This window comes from Triturus cristatus, chromosome 7 (genome assembly GCF_964204655.1).
Source record: "Triturus cristatus chromosome 7, aTriCri1.1, whole genome shotgun sequence".
In the NCBI taxonomy this organism is placed as follows: Eukaryota; Metazoa; Chordata; class Amphibia; order Caudata; family Salamandridae; genus Triturus; species Triturus cristatus.
Window position 1 is genome coordinate 1,809,928,194 of NC_140590.1, and position 26,466 is coordinate 1,809,954,659.

At 47.6% G+C, this 26,466-nt stretch overlaps 1 protein-coding gene across 1 annotated transcript in view; it reads left to right on the forward strand.

Moving 5' to 3' along the window:
- Positions 1-26,093, forward strand: part of LOC146813235 (olfactory receptor 2AP1-like) — a 53,629-nt gene extending 27,536 nt beyond the window's left edge. Inside the window, exon 5 of the mRNA XM_085615326.1 lies at positions 25,164-26,093. Within this exon, the coding sequence (XP_085471452.1) occupies positions 25,164-26,093 (930 nt within the window). The remainder of the gene's footprint in view (positions 1-25,163) is intronic.
- Positions 26,094-26,466: the final 373 nt, after the last annotated feature.

A 26,466-nucleotide genomic window follows, 5' to 3' on the forward strand; every position in this document is an offset into this window, starting at 1 on the left:
AAATGTGCTGTAACACTGCAGTCAACCCTGAGGGGAGTGCAAATTGTGGACTGCATGTATCATTATGCAAAGGAGCAAACCTTTCTGGGATGTGATGTAGTGCCTGGCCACCCTTTTCACTGACCAAACTGATTTTCATGACTTTTCTACCATTTACCTGATGTTCTTTTTTTGTAAAAATGTTGTTCAGGCCTATTTATTACACTTCATCTGGCCTTTGCCAGAGATTCCAGCCCCGATAGGGAGATTATGGCCCGAGCCGGAGAGTACGGCCCAAGATGGAGAGTATGAGCCGAGCTGGAGATTCTGGCCCAACTGGAGATGTAAAGATACAACTCGTATATTAACACTCTTGTAGGAGAGTAGGATCTGCTTCAAAAGGTTAACCCCACTTTTTCTGGTGTTTCACTGTTTTTCGACTAGTCTGGCTAGGACCCTGCTATTCAGGGCCCCAGCCCAGCTGCTTCCTCTCTAAATGTATTGCATGTACTTTAGGTATACCACAGATTGGATCCTGAGGTACCCTTGTGAGTCCCTAGTATATGGTATACTATGTACCCAGGGCATAGGAACCCCAGATGCCTACCAGGGGCTGCAGCATGTATTATGCCACCACCGGAAAGCCACCCAAAATGACACCATGGGTCTGCTACTGCAGCCTGGGTAAGGTGGCACATGCACCCCTTACTGAGGTATAGGTTCACTATCCCGCACCTATCACTGCACATACAAAACTATCAGTCACCCCTATGGCAGGCCTTATCAATCCTGAAGACAGGGTACTTGGTTATATGTGAGAGGGTTCCCAGGCATGAACTGAGACCCTCTGCAGCCTTTGGAATCTCTTCTCCGGGGTTGTCAGTGGTGCAGCCCGACCATATACTCTTAAGTGCATTATAACCAAACTGTAAATGCTAACTTTGGACTGACTGCACGGAAACATGTTGTGTTTGGTGTTAAACACCTTGGAATCATACCACCACACCAGTAACTGGTGTGGGAGTATGATCCCACCCTTTTAGAGGGATAGACATGGCAGTACTGGGTTACCCTGTAGAAACTTAACAGTGCCCTGGCATCACAAAATGGATGCTGCAGCCACAGACACGGGTCTGGCCTCCTGCTGCGGACCGAAACTCTGGCAGTGGAGTCCTGGACAGTAGGGTTCCTGTCACAGGGAGTTGTAACCACCTCCCAGGCAGGCTTATGTGAATTGGGGCTGTGTGGGAGCACTCTCTGAGTGCTTTGAAGTCCTGCACTGGGGGCACATTTGGTGTCTCTGTGCATAGCCCAGCTCAAACAGTTCAGGGGCTTCCAGCCCCTGCTCTGGCATGAAACTGAACAAAGGAAATGGGTGTAGTCACCCCTCTTTCCAAACCCTCCCATAGGTGGATCCCCAGAGCTAGTCCATCCCCTTCCTTAGGTATAAGTAAGGAACCTCTGTAACCAGAACTTTAGATATCCCTGGACGAAACTCTGAAGCTGAATCCTGGAACTTCGACGCTCTACACAAGACTAGATGACTGAAGAAATCTCCCGTGGGGTCAAAGAGTGACTCCCCTGCTTGGCAGGCACCAATGAAGCAATTTGCCGGTCTGCATTTCTGAAGCTCCCGCCAAACATCTCAGAGACCGACCAGAGTCCCCAGCAAAGCTGAGACCCGCAGCCCTCATGAGTAGCGTGGAACCGGAACTCCTGTTCACCGTGCACTTTTGCAAGTGCATTAACTTATCGACGTTTCCTGAAGTCATGCTTGGGCTGACTTGTAGCGCCAACCTCAAGCACAGAATCCACTGAAGATCTTCGGCCTAGTCACCCCGAGTAACCCGTGGGCCGCCATTTTGTGTTTCATCTTGAGGTCCCTTCGCGACCCCTGGTCCATCAACTGGTGGGTCCCTGAGGGGGTAACTTTGAATTTCCTTGGGCTTCCCTGGTTGCTCCAGACATGCCCCAACTCCGTACCAAGTGGTGAGTCCCACAGACCTTGCTGGTCTGTACCGAATCATCTTTCTCATTTCTGCATGGGTTGCTGTTGCCAAGGCTTGTTGAGTCCAATCCAGGCACCGACACTGCAGCACTTGACATGCTTCATGAGAGAGCTTAAATCCAGCTCCTGGTTGTCCTCGACGCCTCCTGGTCCTCGTGGCTGAAGAGTCAAGCTTCACCTTCTTCACCTGAAATCACCTGACATCAGTGGGCATCTGCCTATTGCCTTTCTGGTCACTGGCTAGTGACCCAGACTTTGTCCCCTCTGCTTTGAGGTTCTTCTCATCTTCAATCCAGGCTTGGATCTCTTCGTACTCTTCGCATCTTCACGGCAGCAGCACTTCTTTGCCAGCTGTCATTCAAATCGAAGACTCAACCCGACACCATTTGAAACCTATGCACCCGGCTTCCCTGGGTGAGGTAACATGAGTACTCCGGTGCTCCCCTGGGTGTTGACCCCAGAACTTCCTAAATCCCAAAGGGTTTAGTCCTGACTCACTTCTAAGTGTCCCTAATCTTTAATAATCTAACCGTGACTTTCCCCATAGAAGCTAACGGGAGCTTGCAGCTGTGTTCACACACTGCACACGGCCCCCGTGGGTCCCCTGTGTTACTACCGTGCGTGGTTCCTTGGGGTCCTAGCGATTCTACAGGCTCTAGGCCTTGTGTCTAGTTAAGTTGTGGTTCTTATACCACTATTTTACTATATGGTTTGGCTCGCCCCTAGGGCCTGACATGTATTTTTGCTATTTCACTTTAATATTTGAAGTGTAACTTATGTGGTTTGACCTCTAGTCTCATCAAGAGTCTAGGAGGGTGTGTTTAGTAATAAATACATATATTTTAGCTATATACCTGGTGTGGATGTCTTTCATTTAGGCACTCAAGAGATTATAGATTGGTAAAACAAGCTGCTTTACATTCCTTCAAGACTCATCCTGAAGGCTGCTCTCCATAGCTACCACTAGGATAGCTTTCAATAAAGGTTGTCTTTAACCTATAACCAAAAAGGGGTTGTTTGAACTGTTACAGTGTTCCAACTATAAATAGTGGACAGCATATAACAGGCCAACTTCTCACATTGGTGTGCAGCCTGTGGGATTCCAGCTTACTTTTGTTTTACCAGATAATCTCAATTGAGTGACTAACTGGAAACCACTAAAGGTACCCTCGGTACATATAATACAAGCTTTAGAATTCAGTAAGTTCTACTGAACTTAGAGTTGCGTGTTAAGGGCTTAGCACACCCTTTTTACAACTCAAGAGAGTTTAGTAGGCCACACTAGAGTAGGTAGTGCAATACACCACAGCTCACTAGTAATGTATTCAAGGCCAGGAACCAGTGGGTCGTTGCCAGAAGCCAATGGGCTTCTAGTTTCCAAGTATGATAACCTCCCATTCTTGGAACTGCGAGCATTATGCACAGCTAGGAAACTGAAGACAGGAAAAAGTCCAACCACCCAGCATCTCATACAGGTACTCAGGCTGGATGATCTCAGAAGACCTATAGGGTCTGAAGGGGTAGGCAGAGTGGGTGGGACAGCACCAGATGAAGGGCTTAGGGGTATAACTCCAGATGACCTGACCTCTGAGGCTGGCCAGGCAGATGACAATGATCTGGACCTGGAAAATCCAATTCCCCTAGAAGGTGATGGAGAGGACCAAAATGGACCCCTCTTTGTCCCTCCTGGAAGAGGTGGTGGTGTGGCTAGAAAGTCAAGATCTCTCTCAGTGGAGTCTAACCATTCTTACTCATCCATAGGGACCTCTATTTCCTCTCATATGAGGGAAACCTGTCAGGAGAGGAGGGAAATACTGCTTAAGTATGAAGAAGCTCAGCTGGAAATCAGAAAGAGGCAGGTAGCACTACAGAGCTAGAAAAAAGTTAGGACTAGAGTCCCATGGAGGCAGCAACATCCCTAGAGATAGGGAGAGGTCTTATGACCATAGAAGCCTGAATAAGATTGTCCCTCCCTACCAGAGTGGAGATGACATCCACAAATGGATAACTGCATTGAAAAGGGCCTGTAAAGTTCAAAATGGTCCCCTAGGAACAGTGGTCAGCAATCTTATGGCTCTCCTTTGAAGACAAAGGTAGAGATAAACTCCTCACTGTTAGAGAGGAGGAGGCAGATGATTACAACAGTCTGAAGAGTGCCTTAATTGAAGGGTTTGGCCTAACCACTGAGCATTACAGGTTAAAGTTCAGGAATACCCAAAAGGTACTTAATCAAGACTGGGTATTCTTTGTAGATTGTGCTACCAAGGCTTTGGAACGTTGGTTACTTGGCAGCAAAGTGCATGACTTTCAAGGATTGTACAATTTGATTATGAGAGAGCAGATCCTTAATAATTGTCAGAATCAGCTGTTGCACAAATACCTGGTGGACTCAGATCTGACCTCTCCCCAAGAATTGGGAAAGAGGGCAGACAAGTGGGTCAGAACCAGGGTGAGGTAGAAGGTACAGAACCAAGGTGGTGAGCCCAAGAAGCAAGATCCTAAAAACTCTGACAAGGGTGGGGAGAATGGTAAAGACCAGAAGTCTTCACAAGGGCCCCACAAATCTTCTTCAGGTGGGGATTCACAGTCTAACAAGGGAAAAGGTCAAAAGAAACCATGGTGCAAATCTGTGAGCAGAACACTCACTGGACTAGTGACTGTGTTAAATGGTAGCGGCACCTTCAGTTGATAACCTTCAAGTATTGCCCGGCGGTAATCGCCTCTTATACCATTCGATAATTAACCAACAAAAGAGGCAGGCGCCGGAGACTGGAAGGCAGGAAACAAAGTTTTATTCCGTCGGAGCAGAACACATCAGATCAGACAGCAAGGTATCATCACGAGGTGCTCTCTCCACATCTCTGAGGCCTGGCCTCTTATACACAGGTTTATTGCTTTATTACATGTTACTCATTCTTGTTGAGCCTTTGGTGTACGGAAAGACATCCTTGGAATCCCCACTTCAAGCTCGTTCCCACACATATCTACAGTGGAAGTCCCCACCCCACCCACAGTAGGAGATGGCTATCACACAGCTGGACATTCTGCCAATTCCCGGGGGTGTGTGCGACTGGCAGGGTCTCAGGGGGTGGGGGGCCTTGATCTACTGTAATCCCTTTGATGTGGGGTGTTTCCCTTACAGTAGGGGCAATAAACTGCATCCGCAGGGCTAGGTGATGGCCTGGGATCGGTTCGGACAATCGGGCGCAGAGGAAGGGGGTTATCAAAGGGATGTATGACCATGTATGGGATGAAAGAAGGTGTCGGTCAGGCGTGGGATGTGGTTCCATGGCAGGGTCGCGCAGAAGGAGAGGGTTTATGGCCCATGTATGAGAGAGCAGGGGTGGCCGGCGCGCGGGGGGATGTTCGCAGCGCCAGAGGGACGCGCTGGCGGTCGGCAATGAGCGGGGAGAGAGACCAGGGTGCCTAAAATGGCTGCCGTGCGTTTTTCTGTGTGTGGCGCTGGGGAGAGACAAGATGGCGCAGATAATGTTCAGTTACGAGCTACATTTCCACAGTCCTCCCTTTTAACATATCTCGCCAGCTTGTTTAGTTCGGATCTATCCCCATAATGCCACGTACCTCTACCTCGTACAGAACTTTTATTCTTTCTGCTTCGAAGTTCAGAGTCTTAGGGCAGATGCAGTTTATGAAAAGTGAACATAAGGGTGGCAAACACTGAATCCCCAGGCAACATCCACATAGGATCACAATCGGTATTAGGATAAACGTAAACAACCTCCACCCCCAGTTCTTTATCGAGTCCCAGAACCAATTCCCAAGCGACCACCCTTCTTGTTCCTGATGCACCTCTGAGGAAAGTCTGTGGAGGTGTTCGATCACCTTGTAGACTGAGGGTGAGTTGTCCGGTACGTAGGTACAACAGCTGGACCCAATGATGCGGCATGCTCCTCCACGATCAGCCAGAACCACATCTAGAACGAGGCGGTTCTGAAGAGCCACCAGGCGGACGGCCTGAAGCTCGGCGGTGTTGTTGGTGAGGATGCCAGCCGTAATGTTCATTGTTGTTTCGACTGCCTGGGTTAAGTGCCGGATGACACGGCTGTTTGCCATCGGACCCCAAAGTGGAACAAGTCCTTTTACTGCGTCCATGAACTGTGCTCCGGTGGAGTCGGCTTGCACAATGTCCTTGGCACGTTTCTGCCGGTGATGGTTTGCTGAAGCCACATATGTTGGAGGAAGGATAAAAGCGATGTAACAAGTGCCTCCCCAGCCTTTCGGAAGCCAGGTGTAGGCCTTAGTACCACAGACGAAGTACATATTTGGGGAGCTAACAAAGGAGGGTGGGTCTGGCTGGGTTGTTGAACACCTGCATTTCGACTCGCTCTTTGGCAGGGATGTCCATATGAAAGGAAGTGTTTGATCTCAGAGGACAGAAGGGAGCAGAAGTTTTTCCAGTTCTGTTCAGCCAGAACCCATGGTAGAAGTGTGACACAGTTTTGCCGGAAGTGGCATTGTCCTTGTAGCTTTCTTGCAGGAGGATTAGCCAAGCGAGGCAGGAGCCATGGACAGAGAAGGGCGAAGGGATGAAAGGGATAGAATGTCCAGTGGCATGTGGCAGCAATCCACAGATCCAGCAGTTAGTGGCATTGGCGGCAAGATTGTGTTGGTGGAGCAACTGCACAAAAGAGTTATTCCAGAACTCCTTACGCCTTTCTCGGAGTTGGGGTGAAAGTGAGATCAGATGGTGTTCTTTCATGGTGGTAGGTTGGACAGTGGTCAACAATGTCTCATGAGCGGGTGCACTCTCTTCCACGATCCAGAAGGTGATCATGAGGAGAAGGCAAAAGAGAAGGGTAATAAAAAGTGCAATAGTCTTTGAGCTGTGCATCTTGTCAGTCTTTGGGTTTTGATAGTGGATCTTCGGACGTCCGGTTGCTTCCATCACCTTCATGGGACTTGGTAGCGGGCAGAACCACAGACTTTGTTTAGTTTCTCTCCTGGAGGCCTTGAGGTGATTAGGCTACCGATCTGAGATTTCAACTCAGTTCGTGGTCTGCTTAGCCGAAGTTCCCTCCTTTCGTCGCAGATTATACCCTTCTTTGGATGGCACAGTGGGATCGGGATATTTCGTTAACTCAAGTGTCTCTGTATTCGGGTAGCAGTTCAGGGGTGGTCGGCCTTTGTCCGGGAGTTCTTCTTGGCCGGTGATGTTGTCGGCTGTCGTCAGGGTCGGTGATACCTTTTTGCAGTGATGTGCATGCAGCCAGTTGCGCTTCCCCTCCACTCGAAGAGCTGTTCTGGTGGTGATCAGGACTTGCAGGGGGCCCGTCCACCGGGGCTCCAGACTCCTTGCACGCTGGAAATTGCGCACTAGGACGTAATCTCCGGGTTGGATATCGTGTCCGGGGCCCCTGGAAGCATCGGGAATGGCTTGCAGCACCTGCTGATGGATAACAGACAACGTTTTAGTTAGGTTGTACAAATAATCAGACATGAAGACGTCCGGGACGTCGTGGATGGACGTCGGTTTCGGTGCAGTCCAGAGGTTCATGGGTCGTCCGAAGACGACCTCGTAGGGGGTTAAGTGGTGTTTGGTGGGAGTGGTACGCATTGATAGCAATGCTAGCGGGAGGGCGTCTGGCCATTTTAGTCCTGTGGTGGCAACTATTTTGGCTATTTTGAGCTTCAATGTGGCATTATGTCGCTCAACCAAGCCTGCGGATTGGGGATGGAAGACTGCGTGGAAATTTTGTTTTACACCCAACCCCTTCAAGATGAGTTGGATAACTTCGGCTACGAAGTGGGGGCCGTTGTCGCTCCACAGAATTCGACAAAGGCCGTAACGGGGGAAGAATTCCTTTAGTAGTACCTTGGCGGTAGTCATAGCAGTGTTGTCGCGGGTTGGGTAGGCTTCCACCCACTTGCTGAAGGCAGACACGACGACAAGTACGTATTTCAGGCCTTGGCACCTTTCTAATTGGATGTAGTCCATTTGTAGGACCTCAAAGGGATGATTAGGAACCCCAAATCCTCCCCGGGGCATACCAGGCATTGTTGGACTAGGCGTCTAGCCGAGTCTGGGATCTTGTTGTTGTGCCAGACTTTGGAGATGAGCTCGATCATGGGGGCAGACCCTATGTGTGCGGGGGAGTGTGTCGTGGTCAGCATGGGGATCAGGTATGAGTCAGGTAGCAACCATTTGTTCGTGTCTTTAGTTCGCCAGCAGCCTTCATCGTCTTTCAATCCCACCCGTGCCCATTCAGTCAATTCGTGTGGTGAGCTGGCTAACTGGATGTCCCTAATCGTTTCCCTAGCATCCCTCCATTTCTCGGTTTGTGACCTGGTCACGTACATGCGTGTCGTGGACCTATTTTCGGCTGTGGTTCGGGCAGTGCATTTCCCTGTCCTATAATGTCTGTCACCTTCTTGTGTGCCTGGCATTTGATCACAGCCAGCCATGTGGGGAGGAGGACTGCTTCGGTCAGAGCGGAGACTAGATCTCCATGTAGGATGGGTGTGCCATGGGAAGTCAGAAATCCCCTCTCCTTCCATAGGAGTCCAAAGTGGTGAACTACCCCGAAGGCGTACTGGCTGTCTGTGTAAATGTTTGCGGTTGTCCCTGCTGCTAGGATGCATGCTCGTGTAAGGGCGATCAGCTCAGCCGCCTGTGCGGATCGCTGTGTGATGCGGGCTGTCTCAACAACTGTTCGGGCCGTGGTGACTGCATAGGCAGCTGAAGTGGTGCCATCGGGAAGCTTGATGCATGAGCCATCTACCCACAGTTCTCCGTCAGGGTCAGGGAAGGCAGTATCTCGGAGGTCGACCCTACTCTTGGTTTGTTCGTCAGTGAGGGTCACACAGTCATGTATAGGGGACGCATTGGGGTCTGTGTCAGGGAGAGGTAGCAGTGTGGCTGGATTCAGAGTGGTGCATCATTTCAACGTGATATGGGGCGCAAGCAGAGTCAGTTCATAACCCGTCAGTCGTGCACTAGTCAGGTGTTGAGTCTTGGTCTGGTTCAGGAGAGTGTCAACGGAATGGGGCACTAGCACAGTGAGGGGGTTCGAGAGCACGATCCCCTCGCTTTGTCGGATAGAGACCGCAGCGGCAGCTACTGCTCGAAGGCAGGCGGGCAAAGCTCTGGCTACAGGGTCAAGAGTGGCAGAGAAGTAGGCAAAAGGGCGTTGTTTGGGACCTATGGGCTGGGTTAGAACAGACAACGCACATCCCTCCCTTTCGTGGGTGAAGAGGGAGAAAGGTTTGGTGTAGTCTGGGGTTCCTAGAACTGGTGCTGAGCAAAGGGCATCTCGCAATTCTTTGAAGGAGGACTGGCATTCGGGTGTCCAGGGGAGGGGGATGGTGACGTCTTTAGCTAGCAGGGAAAGTAGAGGTTTTATAATAAGACTGAAGTTTGGCAACCACTGTCGACAGAAGGAGGTGAGGCCTACCAGAGACCGCACTTGCATCTGAGTTTTGGGAACAGGGGTTTCTTGGATGGTCTGAATTCGGTCAGGTGTAAGCTTCCTCCCATCTTTGGATAGGAGGTGGCCTAGATATGTCACTTGGGGTTGGCAGAATTGCAACTTCTTCCTGGAGACCTTGTGACCGTTCTCCGCAAGGAAGTGGAGGAGGTGGATGGTGGCCGTGACTGCAAGTGGAGTGGTGTCGGCCGCCAAAAGAATGTCGTCGATGTACTGTATTAACACCACTCCATCTGGCAGTTGGACCGCATCCAGTTGTCTTTTGAGGGCTTGGCTATAAATGCTGGGGCTCTCAGTGTAGCCTTGGGGTGCCCTGCAAAATCTATACGAATGGGCTTTTAAGGTGAAGCCAAAGAGGTAGCGGCTGTCTGGGTGGATGGGGATAGAAAAGAATGCGTTCTTGAGATCAATAACAGTGAAGGTAGTGGCAGTGGACGGAATCAGGGTGAGGATGGTGGTGATGTCTGAGACCACGGGGTACTGAGGTACGACTACCTTGTTAACCTCTCGTAAGTCAACAATGAAGCGGTATGCTTTCTCATCTCCCTCGCCTTGCTTCTTTACAATGGGTAGGATGGGGCTGTTGCAAACATTACTAACTACTTCTTCCACCACTCCTGCATCGACTAGGGACTGGATGATTTCCACCAATGCCTTCTGGCCTTCGGGCGATATCCGATACTGTGGAAGCTTTGGGAGCACCGCGTCCGGTAGGACAGTTATGTGTAAAGGGTCGATCACCATGCGTCCTACGTCTGAGTCGGTTTTAGCCCATATGTGTGAGGGCAACCTGTCGAGTAGAGACAAGTCAGCATCGGTTATAGAGAACATACGTCGTGTGAGACAAGGCCTGAACAGATCTGGATTATCGTGCAATATGACTCGAACTCCGTTTGGGGAACATCTGATGGTGGCTCGGAAATGTTTTAGCAAATCGAGACCCATAATGGCATCAGGGGTGTTGGAGGAGAGCAAAAAGGTTGTGTCAGTGGTGTTATCTTCTAGGTCAAAGGAGATTGGTGCGGACAAGGGGTTAGTGGAGGGCATTCCATCAAAGCCTATTGAGGTTACGTGTGAGCCAGACAAGGGTGCCCTTGGAATCAGTCGTTTAGATAGCGCACTACTTGTCGCCCCAGTATCTACCAAAAATGGAGACTTTGTGCACAAGACCTTAGCCGTGATGTAAGGACCTTGCTGGTCAACACGGAGTTCGACTGGATCCCTCCCTTGCCCCTGGCGGTCCTATGCAAAGTTATGGGTATCTTCATAGTCGGACTGCTGGCACTGGTTCTGTCGGGGGCGGTCAAAGGCGTTTGGTCTGCTTGGCCTGTCGTTGGTGGCGTCGTTCGTGTACCCTCGTCCCTATCCTCTACTTCTGGGGCCATATGCTACGTCCCTGGTGTCTCTATTTTTGTTCATTTCCAGAAGGACCGGGCACTGGGATTTCCAGTGTCCAAACCCTCTACAGAACGCACACTGATTCTCGTCTAAGTCCCTGCGTCCAGCGTAGGGTGAGGGTGCATGGTCTCTAGGGGGTGGTTTTCTAGGGACAGCCGGTTGATAATTTCCCTTGGGAGGTTCCCTTCCTATGGTCACCCCCTGCAACTGTGCGATCATTACCCTTTCCTTCAGTTCCTTTTTCTTTCTCTCGGACGCCCTATCATTCTCATTCTTTTGGTGTTCGTAGTATTGGGCCATCTGGAGGATAGCCGCGGGTTTGGAGGCTGCCCAACTACTCTCGCTGGTCTGCAGCTTCTGGGAGACTTCCTGGGACAGACCCTTCACATAATTCTGGACAAAGAGGTGATGTCCGGTTGCAATGGTCATGTCCTGGCCACTATAATCGGAAAACACTGTCTCGAATTGGGAGAAGTATTCGGACACATCCTCCTGGGGTTTCTGGTGGCAAGCCGTCACTATCGACCAGTCTACCTTTCTTTCTGGGATTAGAGTCTTCAATTTCTGTACAATTTTGTCTGGGAGTTCCAATATGGCTTTTAGGGGTTTTTGTCCAGGCTCTCGCTGCTTATCTATGGTATCGAGTTGTACCCAGGTATAACTGAACGGCTCAGCGTGGTCGACTTTCCGGATTTGCTTCCACACATCAGCCGGTAGACATAGCCCGAAGAACAAGTCGATATCCGCCAAGGTCATTATAGTTGAACCCAAGGCCATACCTAGTTCGGTGTAGAAGGCAGTCGGGTTCTTTCGTAAGTCGGGTAGGGTTTTTCTAAAGGTCAAGATGTCTTGTCGGTCCCATGGCTGATAGACCCAGTTATATACAACCCTTCCCTTCGCATCTTGGTGGTTGATGTCATCGTGTGTTCCCTGACCTCGTGGGGGGACCCAGTAGGGGGCGGCCTCCTTGATGGGCATCATGGTATCAGCCTTTCCTGCCTGGGGTTCAGTCGCTATGGGGGTCTCTGTCTTGGTTGTCTGTCGGTGTTCTTTAAGATGCCGGAAGACTTCGAGTGTACGAGTGAAGAGGTTCGTCACATTGCCCTCTCCTCCCTCCCCAATGTCTACCTTCCTATACAAGGTCGCTAAGCCTTCGGGACCTCTATCTTGGTACCTATCCTCATAGGCATTCAGGGTGTGGTAACAAAGTCGTACGATAAAGTGTCGTCTGTGGTTGTCGGCATGCGAGTTATACAGGTCTGTTACGTATTCCTCACTTTCTTTTCGTTCTACTAGTGTCCTTACTACCTTATCGATTCCGGCTCATTCATCCTTTGTTAGTCGATTCATTCTGGCGGAATCTTTCTTTCTCATCTCAGGGTCATCTAACGTTATTGCTAACGTTGTGTTCAGTACAAGAGGCTCGGCCGGCGCGGAGGCCGTGAGGACCGAGGCCCTGGTACTGCTTTCACTTGCGTTTGGGGGTTGTGGGTGCTGTACTATAGGTTGGGAGGGAGCATATGGAGGGGGCATGTAGATGATCGGGGGACCTAATAGCAATTCGTCATTTGCTCGTTGCTTGGAAGGTAACTCAGGGTAGAGCGTAGCGTAGCGTTTCTCTATTCCACGTTATTTGCAGGCAGAGAATACCTCCAAAGAACCAATATCGAACAACTAGTGTTCGGACAATCAATCAATCAATGGTGAGAAAGAGATGGGCACGACGGGTTACAACGGGGGACAAAAGTCCGCGTTACCTATCGTTCACTATCTGCAAAGATTAGACAGAATAATTCTATTCTACATTATTTGCAAACAGAGAATATCTCAAGAAGTACTATTCTTCAAAACAATCAATATTCGGACAATCAATCAGTGGGGAGGAAAATAGGCACAACAGATTACAATGGGGGACAAAGGTCCGCGTTACCTACCCTTCACTATCTGCAAAGGGAGAAAGAGTATTTCTACTCTTCCCCGTTTGTAGGCAGCGAATACCTCAAAAAGAACAACCAATAAGCAATACTAGTATTTTCAATCAATCAATCGTTTCGTAATTTGTCGTGTTACACGACCTTACCCGGACCGTATGGACAGTTTCTCGTCTTCCGCCTCCAGCGCCCGATCGTCCTCTACTCTCCGTATTTGCCGCGGCACTCCTGATGGTTCCCAGTCAGGACCGTAGATCACTCGAGAGAGGTCTGCTCGGAACCAGTGAAGTTCGGATGATCGGCTGCCAGACGAGGGTCTACCGGGCAGGAGCTCTTCCCGATCGTTGCAGTCGTTCACTCTGTCGTTGGGACCTCTCTCATTGGATCCACGTGTCGCTGATGGGCCCCACGTTTGGGACGCCAATTGTTAAATGGTAGCGGCACCTTCAGTTGATAACCTTCAAGTATTGCCGGCGGTAATCGCCTCTTATACCATTCGATAATTAACCAACAAAAGAGGCAGGCGCCGCAGACTGGAAGGCAGGAAACAAAGTTTTATTCCGTCGGAGCAGAACACATCAGATCAAACAGCAAGGTATCATCACGAGGTGCTCTCTCTCCACATCTCTGAGGCCTGGCCTCTTATACACAGGTTAATTGCTTTATTACATGTTACACATTCTTGTTGAGCCTTTGGTGTACGGAAAGACATACTTGGAATCCCCACTTCAAGCTCGTTCCCACACATATCTACAGTGGAAGTCCCCACCCCACCCACAGTAGGAGATGGCTATCACTCAGCTGGACATTCCGCCAATTCCCGGGGGTGTGTGCGACTGGCAGGGTCTCAGGGGGTGGGGGGCCTTGATCTACTGTAATCCCTTTGATGTGGGGTGTTTCCCTTACAGTAGGGGCAATAAACTGCATCCGCAGGACTAGGTGATGGCCTGGGATCGGTTCGGACAATCGGGCGCAGAGGAAGGGGGTTATCAAAGGGATGTATGACCATGTATGGGATGAAAGAAGGTGTCGGTCAGGCGTGGGATGTGGTTCCATGGCAGGGTCGCGCAGAAGGAGAGGGTTTATGGCCCATGTATGAGAGAGCAGGGGTGGCCGGCGCGCGGGGGGATGTTCGCAGCGCCAGAGGGACGCGCTGGCGGTCGGCAATGAGCGGGGAGAGAGACCAGGGTGCCTAAAATGGCTGCCGTGCGTTTTTCTGTGTGTGGCGCTGGGGAGAGACAAGATGGCGCAGATAATGTTCAGTTACGAGCTACATTTCCACAACTGCACCAAGTCCAAAGAATCTACTCTAGCCACCATTGCCCCTAAGGCAACTGTTCCCCCTAGCACAACTACAATTGGTGGTGGTAATGTTCAGAATAAGGGTGTAGTAGAGTTCACCCTGGGTAATGAGATGGACTCTGGCCTAGTCAGAGTTCCAACTGAGGCTGTTCTAGTCTGTGATCGAGGCATGGATATGTCCTCCTTTGTAAGTCCCAGTAACTTGGACAAATACAGACAACAGTCTTTGATAAATGGAAAAGAGGCTTTGGCATTCAGGGACACAGGAGCAAGTGTCACAATAGTGACCAAAGATCTTGTGAATCCTGTGCAGATTATACTTGGTGAAATGTGCCAAGTGGGCAATGCTAGCAATGTCAGAACAGACCATTCTCTGCCAGTTGTTAACTTCTCCTGGGGAGGGGTAACTGGCCTTAAGAAGGTTGTGGTAAGTGCAGACCTACCAGTACAGTGCTTGATTGGCAATGATCTCAAAATCTCAGCTTGGGCTGAAGCGAAGCTCAGGACACATGCAGAAATGTTAGGGATCCCTGCTCATGTCTTTGCTGTGACTAGGTCATAGGCCAAAATGTCTAACACTGGACAGGCCCTAGATTCTGGAATAATGTACCAGGTGCCTCCCAAGAGGAGGAGCAGTCGGGTTAAGGCAGTGTCTTCCCCCCTGACTCAGAATGCAGATCAGTCTCCTCAGGGAGATGATCTTGAGCCTCAAGAAGTAACTGTACCAGAGGAGCTTGAACCTGATCAGGTTGAGTTCTTGGGGACAGGGGTGCCTTCCAGGTCTGATCTGAGCAAGAAGCAGAAAATCTGCCCCTCTCTTGAACCCATCAGAAAGCAAGCTGCTGATGAGGCTGCTGGGAATGCTAGTGGCACCCATAAAATATATTGGGATGATCGACTCCTTTACTCAGAGAGTAGAGACCCCAAGCCTGGTGCATCCAGGAGGCTGGTTATATGTCTGACGTTTAGGGACTTCCTATTGGCACTAGCCCATGATATTCCCCTAGCAGGACACCTGGGACAGAACAAGACATGGGACAGAATTGTCCCTCACTTTCACTGGCCCCACATGTCTGAAGACACTAAGGAGTTTTGTCGCTCCTGTGAGACCTGCCAAGCCAGTGGCAAGGCAAGTGGAACCACAAAGGACCCCCTGATACCACTACCTGTGGTGGGTGTTCCCTTTGAGAGGGTTGGGATTGACATTGTTGGTCCCATGGATCCTCAGACAGCATTTGGGCACAGGTTTATACTGGTGGTGCTGGACCATGCCACCAGGTGCCCAGAAGCCATTCCCCTAAGGACCACTACAGCCCATGTGGTGGCATGAGCTATCTTGGGTGTATTCTCAAGAGTGGACTTTCCTAAGGAGGTAGGGGCAGATTTATGTTTCCTGGCGCATCCCTGCAAATCAGCAGGGATGCGCCAGGAAAGATGCGTCACACAAGTTTACCCTTGCGCCACCACAGATGCGCTGCATTTACAATGCAGCGCATCGTGGCGCAAGGATAAACAGATACGTGACGCATCTGATGGCATAAGGGCGGCGCATTGCTGGAGTCGTGTCGCAAGCACGACGCAACTCCAGGAATGCTCAGGGGCTGCCCATACCTAACATGCTGCATCATGCCTTATGCCTGCCTCAAGCAGGCGCAGGGTTTTGACGCAGTAGCGTCGGAAAAGTGACTCAGTGAAATCTTGTAGATTTCACTGCGTCACTTTTCCGAGGCTTTTTCCTATGGAATGCCCACCCTGCATACATTAAACCTGATGCAGGTTTAATGTAGCGCAGGGCTATCGAACGTGACGCATTTCCCTAGATGCGCCATGTTGTAAATAAGGCCGCAACATGGCGCATGGTTTACGCCGCTGCTGCGTCACAGAAGTGACGCAACGGCGGCGTAAATGTCTCGCAAGGGGCTTGTAAATCTGCCCCGTAGTATCTGACAGGGGTGCAAACTTCATGTCTAGTTACTTGACTGTTAAGTGGAAGGAGCGTGGAGTGAACTACAAGTTCACCACACCCTATCACCCACAAAGCAATGGTTTAGTTGAAAGATTTAACAAAACCTTAAAGGGCATGATCAAAGGTCTCCCAGAGAAGCTTAGACGCAGATGGGATATCCTTTTGCCCTGCCTTTTATTTGCCTACAGGGAGGTGCCACAAAAGGGGGTTGGTTACAGCCCTTTTGAACTTTTGTTTGGCCATCCTGTTAGGGGTCCTTTGTGTCTGGTGAAGGAGGGATGGGAGTTACCTCTCAAACCACCTAAATAGGACATAGTGGACTATGTACTTGGTCTCCGCTCCAGGATGGCTGAGTATATGAAAAAGTCAACCAAAAACCTTGAGGCTAGCCAGGGATTACAAAAGGCCTGGCATGACCAAAAGCCTGTACTGACTGTTTATCAGCCAGGACAGAAAGTGTGGGTGTTGGAGCCTGTGGCCCCAGCAGTCCTCCAGGACAAATGGAGTGGCCCCCATACAATTGTTGAACAGAAAGCAGAGGTCACCTACTTGGTAGACCTTGGAATTCCTAGGAGTCCCCACAGGATACTTCATGTCAACAGACTAACACCATATGTTGACAGGGCAGACATGGGCTTGCTCATGGCCACTGATGAAGGACAGGAGAAAGAGAGTGACCCACTCCCTGACTTTCTTTCTCAGAAACCTGATGATGGGTCAGTTGATGGTGTAGCCTTGGCAGGCAGCCTCACTGCCCAGCAGCAAACTGACTGCAGAAAGCTTCTCAGTCAGTACAGACATATGTTTTCTCAGACTCCAAGTCAGACCACCTGGTCCACTCATGAAGTGGACACTGGGGACAGACTGCCTGTGAAGAATAAGATCTACAGGCAATCTGGTCATGTCAGGGACTGTATAAGGACAGAAGTCCAAAATATGTTGTATTTGGGAGATATTGAACCCTCAGATAGCCATTGGGCTAGTCCAGTAGTCCTGGTACCTAAACCTTACACCAAAGATGGCAAAAGAGAGATGAGGTTTTGTGTGCATTACAGGGGTCTCAATGCAGTCACTAGGACTGATGCCTATCCCATCCCCAGGGCAGATAAGCTAATAGATACTTTTGCCTCGGCCAAGTTTCTAAGCACAAAATTAACCTGACAGCTGGCTACTGGCAGATCAGACTAGATGATGATGCAAAGCCATAGACAGCATTTTCTACCCCTAGTGGGCACTATCAATTTGTGGTAATGCCCTTTGGTATGAAGAATGCACCCGACACTCTCCAAAGGTTGGTGAATCAAGTCCTTACAGGCCTGGAAGACTATTGTGCAGCATATCTAGATTATATTGCTGTCTTTAGCTCCACCTGGGAGGATCACCTGGTCCACCTGAGGAATGTTTTGGAGGCCCTGCAAAAAGCAGGCCTAACTAACAAGGCTACTAAGTAACAGATAGGGCAGAGTCTGGTTGTGTACCTGTGCCACCTTGTAGGTGGAGGCCAGGTTCATCCATTGCAGAGCAAAATCCATAATGGACTGGGTTGCTCCAACCACCTAGACTCAGGTGAGAGCCTTCTTAGGCCTGACTGGGTACTATAGAAGATTTTTCAATGGGTATGGATCAATAGTGACACCCCTGAATGACTTAACCTCTAAGAAAATGCCCCAAAAGTTTCAGTGGACAGCTAGCTGTCAAAAGTCATTTGATGACCTGAAGCAGGCCATGTGCACTGCTCCCATTCTGCAAAGTCCTGTCTACTCCAACAAGTTCATTGTCCAAACAGATGCATCTGAGTTGGTGGTAGGGGCTGTACTGTCACAGGTGAATGATGAAAGTCAGGATCAATCAGTAGCTTTCATAAGCAGAAGGTTGACCCCCAGAGAGAAACGTTGGTCAGCCATTGAGAGTCCTTTGCAGTGGTTTGGGCTCTGAAGAAGTTGAGGCCATACTTGTTTGGTACTCACTTAATTGTTCAGACAGACCATAAGCCCCTCTTATGGCTAAAACAGATGAAGGGTGAAAACCCCAAACTTCTGAGGTGTTCCATTTCCCTACAGGGCATGGACTATACAGTGGAACATAGACCTGAGAGTAACCATGCCAATGCAGATGGACTCTTCAGATATTTTCACTTAGAATATGAAGACTCAACTGGTCAAGGTTAGTTTAATGTCCTGCGTATGGGGGGGGTTGTGTAGGAGAGTAGGATCTGCTTCACATGTTTACCCCCACTTTTTGCTGGTGTTTCACTGTTTTTCGACTTTAGTCTGGCTGGGACCCTGCTATTTAGGGCCCCTGCCAAGCTGCTTCCTCTCTAATTTGATTGCATGTACATTAGGTACACCACAGATTGGATCCTGAGATACCCTTGTGAGTCCCTAGTATATGGTATACTATGTACCCAGGGCATAGGTACGAAGAGGCCTACCAGGGGCTGAAGCATGTATTATGCCAACCCTGGAAAGCCACCCAAAATGACACCACAGGTCTGCTACTTCAGCCAGGGTAAGGTGGTGCATGCACCCTTTACTGAGGTATAGGTTCATTATACCTCACCTATCACTGCACATACAAACCTATCAGTCACCCCTGTGGCAGGCCTTATCAATCCTCAAGGCAGGTTGCTTGGTTATATGTGAAAGGGTGCCCAGGCATGAGCTGAGCCCCTCTGCAGCCTTTGGAATCCCTCCTCCGGGGTTGTCAGTGGTGCAGCCTGACCATATACTCTTAAGCGCATTATACCCAAATGGTAAATGCTAACTTTTGACTTGCTGCATGGAAACATGTCGTGCTTGGTGTCAAACACCTTAGAATCATACCCCCACACCAGTAACTGGTGTAGGAGTATGATCCCACCCTTCTATAGGGAGAGACATGGCAGTACTGGGTTACCCGATAGAAACTTAACAGAGCCCAGGCATCACAAAATGGATGCTGCAGCCACAGACAGAGGTCTGGCCTTCTTCTGCTGACCGAAACTCTGACAGGGGAGGCCTGGACAATAGGTTTCCTGTCACAGGGAGGTGTAACCACCTCCCAGACAGGCTTATGTGTATTGGGGATGGGTATGAGCACTCTATGAGTGCTTTGAAGTCCTGCACTGGGGGCACATTTGGTGTCCCTGTGCATAGTCCAGCTCAAACTGTTTAAGGGGCTTCCAGCCCCTGCTCTGGCATGAAACAGGACAAAGGAAATTGGTGTAGCCACCCCTCTTTCCAAACCCTCCCATAGGTGGGTCCCCAGAGCTAGTCCAACCCCTTCCTTAGGTATAAGTAAGGAACCTCTGTAACCAGAACTTTAGATATCCCTGGACAAAACTCTGAAGCTGAATCCTGGAAAATCGATGCTCTACTCAAGACTAGAGGACTGAAGAAATCTCTCTTGGGGTCAAGGAGTGACTCCCCTGCTTGGCAGGAACCAATGAAGCAATTTGCTGGTCAGCATTTCTGAAGCTCCTGCTGGACTCCAAAGTATTTGCATCCCAGAAAGAGGATTTCCAGACATCTCAGAGGCCGACCTGAGTACCCAGCAAAGCTGAGGCTTGCAGCCCTCATGAGTAGTGTGGAACCGGAACTCCTGGTCACCGTGCACTTTTGCAAGTGGATTGACTTCTAGATGTTTCCTGAAGTTGTGCTTGGGCTGACTTGTAGCCCCCACCTCGATTACAAAATCCACTTAAGATTGTTGGCCTAGTCATCCCGAGTGACCCGTGGGCCACCATTTTGTGTTTTGTCTTGAGGTGCCTTCGCGATCCCTGGTCTGTCAACTGGTGGGTCCCTGAGGGGGTAACTTTGAATTTCCGTGGGCTTCCCTGGTTGCTACAGATGTGCCCCGACTCCGTACCAAGTGGTGAGTCCCACAGACCTTGCTGGTCTGCACCGAAGCATCTTTCTCGTTTCTGCATGTGTTGCTGTTGCCAAGGCTTGTTGTGTCCAATCCGGACACCGACACTGCAGCACTCGACATCCTCTGTGGGATAGCTATAATCCAGCTCCTGGTTGTCCTCAACACCTCCTGGTCCTCGTGGCTGAAGAGTCAAGCTTCACCTTCTTCACCTGAAACCACCCGACATCGGTGGGCATCTGCCTATTGCCTTCCTGGTCACTGGCTACTGACCCAGATTCTGTCCCCTCTGCTTTCAAGTTCTTCTCATCTTTGATCCAGGCTTGGATCTCTTCGGACACTTTGCATCTTCACGGCAGCAGCACTTCTTTGCCAGCTGTCATTGAAATCGAAGACTCGACCCGACACCATTTGACACCTATGCACCCGGCTTCCCTGGGTGAGGTAACACGAGTACTCCGGTTCTCCTGTGGGTATTGGCCCTAGAACTTCAGAAGTTCCAAAGGGTTTGGTCCTGACTCACTTCTAAGTGTCCCTAATCTTTAAAAATCTAACCGCTACTTTCTCCATAGAAGCTAAAGGGAGCTCGCGGTTGTGTTCACACACTGCACACGGCCCCCATGGGTCTCCTGTATCACTACCTTTGGTGGTTCCTTAGGGTCCCAGCGATTCTACAGGCTCTAGGTCGGGCGTCTAGTTAAGTTGTGGTTCTTATACCACTATTTTAGTCTATGGTATGGCTCGCCCCTAGGGCCTGACATGTATTTGTGCTATTTTACTGTAATATTTGAAGTGTAACTTATGTGTTTTGACCTCTAGTCTCATAAAGAGACTAGGAGGGTGTGTTTTGTAATAAATACATATATTTTATCTATATACCTGGTGTGGATGTCTTTCATATGTAGGCACTCAGAGATTATAGACAGGTAAAACAAGCTGCTTTACATTCCTTCAAGACTAAGCCTAAAGGCTGCTCTCCATAGCTACCACTAGTATAGCTTTCAATAAAGGTTGTCTTTAACCTATAACCAATAAGGGGTTGTATGGACTGGTACAGGGTGCCCACTATAACTAGTGGACAGCATATACCAGGCCAACTTCTTACATCTCTGAATCCCAAAAGTAGTAAAGTTAGACTTTTGTCTCAGATTGACTTTGTGAATCAGACCTTAAGTAATGACTTGTTTGTAGATCAAACCTAAATAGAAACAGATATATGGGTGTGCAGATTACTTTCTGGGAAGGAAAAAGGGCACAATAAGATTGAACATACTAGAGTGTGACTAAAGGTACTTTCAACACATCAAAAAATAATTATTCTTGGATTTAGGTCCAAATAGACCTTTAAAAAAGGGAAATATATTAAATGGAGTTGGATAATAGTAATGAAAACACATTTGATGTATGACATGCAGTTATTGTATTTATCCGTCTCAAATTACCAGAGATTCCTGCAAATCTTTCTGTGTCTAGGAATCCATATACCTTATCCTCCCAGGACAAGAGGTCCAGGAGTCTTGGTAAACTGCCCTCATTCTGCTGGGCCTCAAGGTGGGCTTTAGAGGCTAGGGATCATACTCTCCCCTGCAAATCATTCTAATGCTTCCTCATTTCCTCATTTGAGCACCTATTCTTTGATACAGATTTCTTTGTATGCAATTCCCTCCCAAATATGCCTTGTCTGGGTTCTGGGCCTTAGTCTCATTATCTCATCCACCATGAATATTAATTCTGTGTCTGAAAATCTGAGTTTCTTTTTTCGCTACATAATTCAGATACTACAATAAAATTAAAAAATAACGAGAAAAGTACTTGATAATGAAACAAAGATCACAGATATAAGGAAAGGCAACAAAACACCCTACATCTGTTGAGACATAAGAAAGGCAAAGCATCATGGTATAGAATGGGTATTTTTTATAGTGTGCTGTGTAGGTGTCATTACTTTGCCCATTTATCTCAGTTGTGTGATATATGCATCTGTCTTTAAGACACATGAACTCAGTAAGCCAAAACAGGCTGCCAACATGCCAATATAATAGACATATAAAACTTTTGGTGGGCTGTCGAGCACCACTACAACGGAGATGAAGTATTGCTCTATGGTAGACAAGTTTGTGCCGTAGATGGAGGGGAACTGCTGGTCGCATGGTAATACCTCAAAAACGCTGACAGCTATTCTTCCACCTAATGTACACAAGGAATGGGAGAAGTTACGCCAGCCACTGTGGAGGACTAATGGCCCGACCGCCAAGATAGACATTGGGCCTTAATTCCTAAAGTAAAACTTTCAATTGGGTTGAACCATAATAGGAGCCTAGGTCAAGGTCAAGTGCAAACAAGAGGACCACTGACAGCGCATAATGTTTTTTGGTGTTCATTTTAGTTAATAATTTTAAAACTCTATTGCCACTTCCCCTTATTGAATTTTTGTCATTTTGGTGTCTGTTAGACCTATCAGCCTTAGCTTATGGTGGTCTTCCCCCAAACATTTTGCCTTCCCCTCCTATGTTTTTAATTCATTTTTGCTGCCATTAGTACTAACCAGTGCTAAAAGTGATTGTGCTCACCCACCAAAACCTTGTAAAAGAGGTTAGCTAGGCTACTAGTGGTAGTCTGCAGCCATTGTCACTATAGTGGCTGGCACAATGGGCACAGCAGTCCATTTGTGACATTTAACCTACAGGCCCTGCTACCATTTACTTGGGCCTTATAGGCAAGTTTAATATACCACTTAGGTGAATATGTCTCGTTACAACACGTGGTGTTACCATGCGGTAGGTAACAACCCGGTCGTTACAAAGACCGTGCTCTTACCACGCATGGCTTTACATCGCAAGTCGTTTCTATGACTTGCGCTAGATGGCTCCGCTGGACTTAGGAATAGTATAAATAACTATTCCTACTCAAGTTGGCGCAACAGCAGGGAATGTGTTGGATTTAAAATCCAACACATTCCCTGGTGTTGCATGCCACCTAGCTCAAGTCGTAGAAACGACTTGCGATGTAAAGCCACGCGTGGTAACAACGTGGTCATTGTAATGACTGCATTGTTACCTACCTGCGTGGTAACACCCGAGTTGAAACCGCTGTTTCCCCACTTAGATGTATAACAGTTTCATGATGTGCATAATTCTACTGTTAGCAAAAACAGGCTCCAACAAAAAGGCAAATACATCTCTCTATAGTATCATTCAATTGTCCACACTGCACTCTTCTTACTAAGGCCTTTCCAAGTAATGTAATCAGATATCCTATGCAGGTGGAAAAAATTTGTCTTAAACGTGCTGGGGAAACATAACGGCAATATAAACTCTGAACACGGACAAGACAGTACTAAGCGTTGACTTAATGGCCGCAGTTATACTTTCGCTTTATACTCAATTATTTCACAATATTTAATCATGGATAAACGCGAGCTAGTTATTTTCTCTTTGAAAACGACATGTACGAGGCATTCCATGAATACCTGTTTCTTTTAATATATCTCCTTAGAGAGGACGGATTCTGGTCCTACTCGTCGCTCCAAGCACTACAGCAACGGATACGCCGATAGTGTTTAACTTGAGGCACTTCGTATTAAACATACTTGACCAACCTGCTAAGATTAGGTAAGCAATACCAAATGCATAAATAGACGACACGGAAGTCAACGACGAAGTGATATAAATAACGTAGTAGATGTCATGTCAGTACTGTGATTATAGTTTACATACGGATATATCTTTCTTACAGGCTTTTCTAATTAAGCCATATACATTGAAAACGAACGAAACATTGAATTTTACAAGGTGAGACCTCATCACCTTGAGTAATATTAACCGGAGTACCCCATCGGGTATTCTTTTTGTTTTCATCTGGCACTTGACATGGTTACTCTTATTAACACTCACCTTCTGCATCAATTTCACGTGGATGATTTACTTGGGGAGTTTGAGAATACAGGACCAGGTCACTTTGTTCCCTTTCTTTTACTCACGTTCTGTCCACTTGGGGAGCTTTCTGGCATCTATCTCTCTGCTAAATACGTGATCTAGGGGACCACTCTTTTGGGGGGCACTTTCCCTTGGAGCCGTGTTCCCAATTTTTGTACCCTATTAAGGTTTTTTAAAAAAATTGAATTGTTTTGTACCTGCATGTACGGTGCAATGTAGATCAAAATACTGGTTGCTTTTCTGTATATACAGAGTATTAGATACTATGTTTTTTTTCTTTTCTTGTATGTATGCAGCCTTGAGAAAGCCCGTTGGGCGAAACGCGCGTCGGCTGCGCTGTGAAAATTGGACATCTGTATGATTACCAATGAATAAACACAACATATCCAGTCATATCAAGAACGGATATCGATTGTTTTCTTTGTATGAAATTTACAATTAATGGACTATACCCGGAGAAAAGATTGATTTAGGGGTGTATGTTACTTTTGTGGTGTGCTGCATTGCCTTCTTAACACATCTGGGGAACTTCAGATATCTTGGAAGCCTTCCATTTGGTTGAACAAAGTGAAACCTTGACCACCCTAGAAGCTTGGCTGCCCTTTCAAGTATCTTTAATTATTATCATTGACCTTTTTTTCAAAACTGTGCTCACAACAGATCCTGAGATGAAGGCCAGACTTTAATGTCCATCCACCAAAACACATCAGAGACTTTGGGGGAAAGTAGAAAAAGGTAGGTTGAACTTTCTTCTTCTTCCTCTATACCAACGAAAAGATTTCCAATTAATTATACAAGAAGGTAACAGTACATCTCTCCTACCAAGTTTTACACTTGACCATACATTAACCTTCCATACTTGCCCTTATTGTTTTCATAACATGTGCCTTCATGCCTCCTCAAGTAAGTCAATTGTATTAAAGTAATATGCTTTTAAAATGTGTCTTTTTTTACTGCCAAATTGCAATTTCTACAAAGTGCATCATAAAGGACCTCAAGATAACCCAGAATAGCTAAATGCATCATAGAGGCAGTCAAAAAAGAGCATACCCTTTAATTTTATGCAAATCACAAACAAGATGGTTGATGATTGTTCAACTCTAGTGAACTTTACCATAGCAAAGCATCCTCACTCGCAGACCAGCAACAAACTTACAAAGCCTACTCAGATCCCACACTGTATGTGATGTGAGATTTGCATGGTGAAACAATTGCAAAGTTTAAAAAATACATTTGTAAATTTACACACTAATAGCAAATTCTTACAATTTCTTCTCTTCATTTATTTTAAACATATAAACACTTTTACATGATTATGAACATTGTATCACTTACTGTTATTTTTCATTATAGATGGAAAATGAAAATCAAACTTTATGGACAGAATTTATTCTTGTGGGTTTCTCTGATCTTTTGAAATTGCAAGTCCCCATCTTTATTGGATTTCTGCTCTTGTACCTTATGAGCATTTCAGGAAACCTTACTGTTATAGCTGTTATATACTCAGACTCACACCTCCAAAGTCCTATGTATTTTTTCCTTAAAAACCTGTCTTTTCTAGACATCTCTTACACTTCTGTTACTTTTCCTCAAATGCTGGCCAGCTACTTTCCTTCAAAAAGAAACATCACTTTTCTGCAATGCCTGCTGCAGGTGTACTTTTTATTAGCCATGATTGCAGTAGAAATGTTTCTGCTGACCATCATGTCTTTTGATCGCTATGCAGCCATCTGTAAACCTTTGCAGTACACACTGATCATGAATAAGTCTGTGTGTCTACGTATGGCCAGCGGAGCCTGGATCCTTGGCTTCTTGGCCCCAGTAGTTCATATTGTTCTTATATCCAGATTGTCCTTCTGTAAAACTCATGAAATTAATCATTTCTTCTGTGAACTCATTGCCGTGCTGAAAATTTCCTGCACCAGCACTCGGCCCATTGAAAGAATGACTTTTATCATGGATGCGATAGTGGTGATATTCTCATGGATTTTAATTATAACTTCCTACATCAAAATTATCTCAGCCATCCTGAAAATCAAGAGTAACACTCAGAGATCCAAGGCCTTCTCCACCTGTGCCTCTCACCTTACAGTGGTCATTTTATTTTACGGAGTCATCATGTTTGTCTTCTTCAAACCTGTCTCCATGTACTCAGTGACTGAGAGCAAAAAGTTCTTCTTAGTGTACACTGGAATGGCCCCATGCTGCAACCCCATCATCTACACTCTTAAAAACAAAGAGTTCAAAGATGCCTTGAAAAGAAGAATGCACAAAAGATTCTAGAATTAGGAGCAAGCAGGATAATTAAATACAATGAACCACTTATTTACAGTGGGGTCACAAAAAATGCAATCATTTTTGGATGCATGTCAAAAAAAGAACGCTTTATAGATAGACTTTCAAATGCAGTTTGATTATGTACATGTTGTCAAGAAATAGGGCCTTATTACAAGCTAGGGGGTCGCCTGTACCCCCGTTTGGGCGGTGGTGGTCTGAAAGTGGAGAGCTCTGTGGTCTGACTGCCGTATTATGAGCTGGGTGGATTGGCTTTGGAAAGACTGTAGCTGGACTGCTTAGACAAGCAGCAGACCTCCAGGTTCATGATCAGGGAAAGGCAGCCACCAAAGAGTGGTATAGGTTACTGCACCACTGTGCG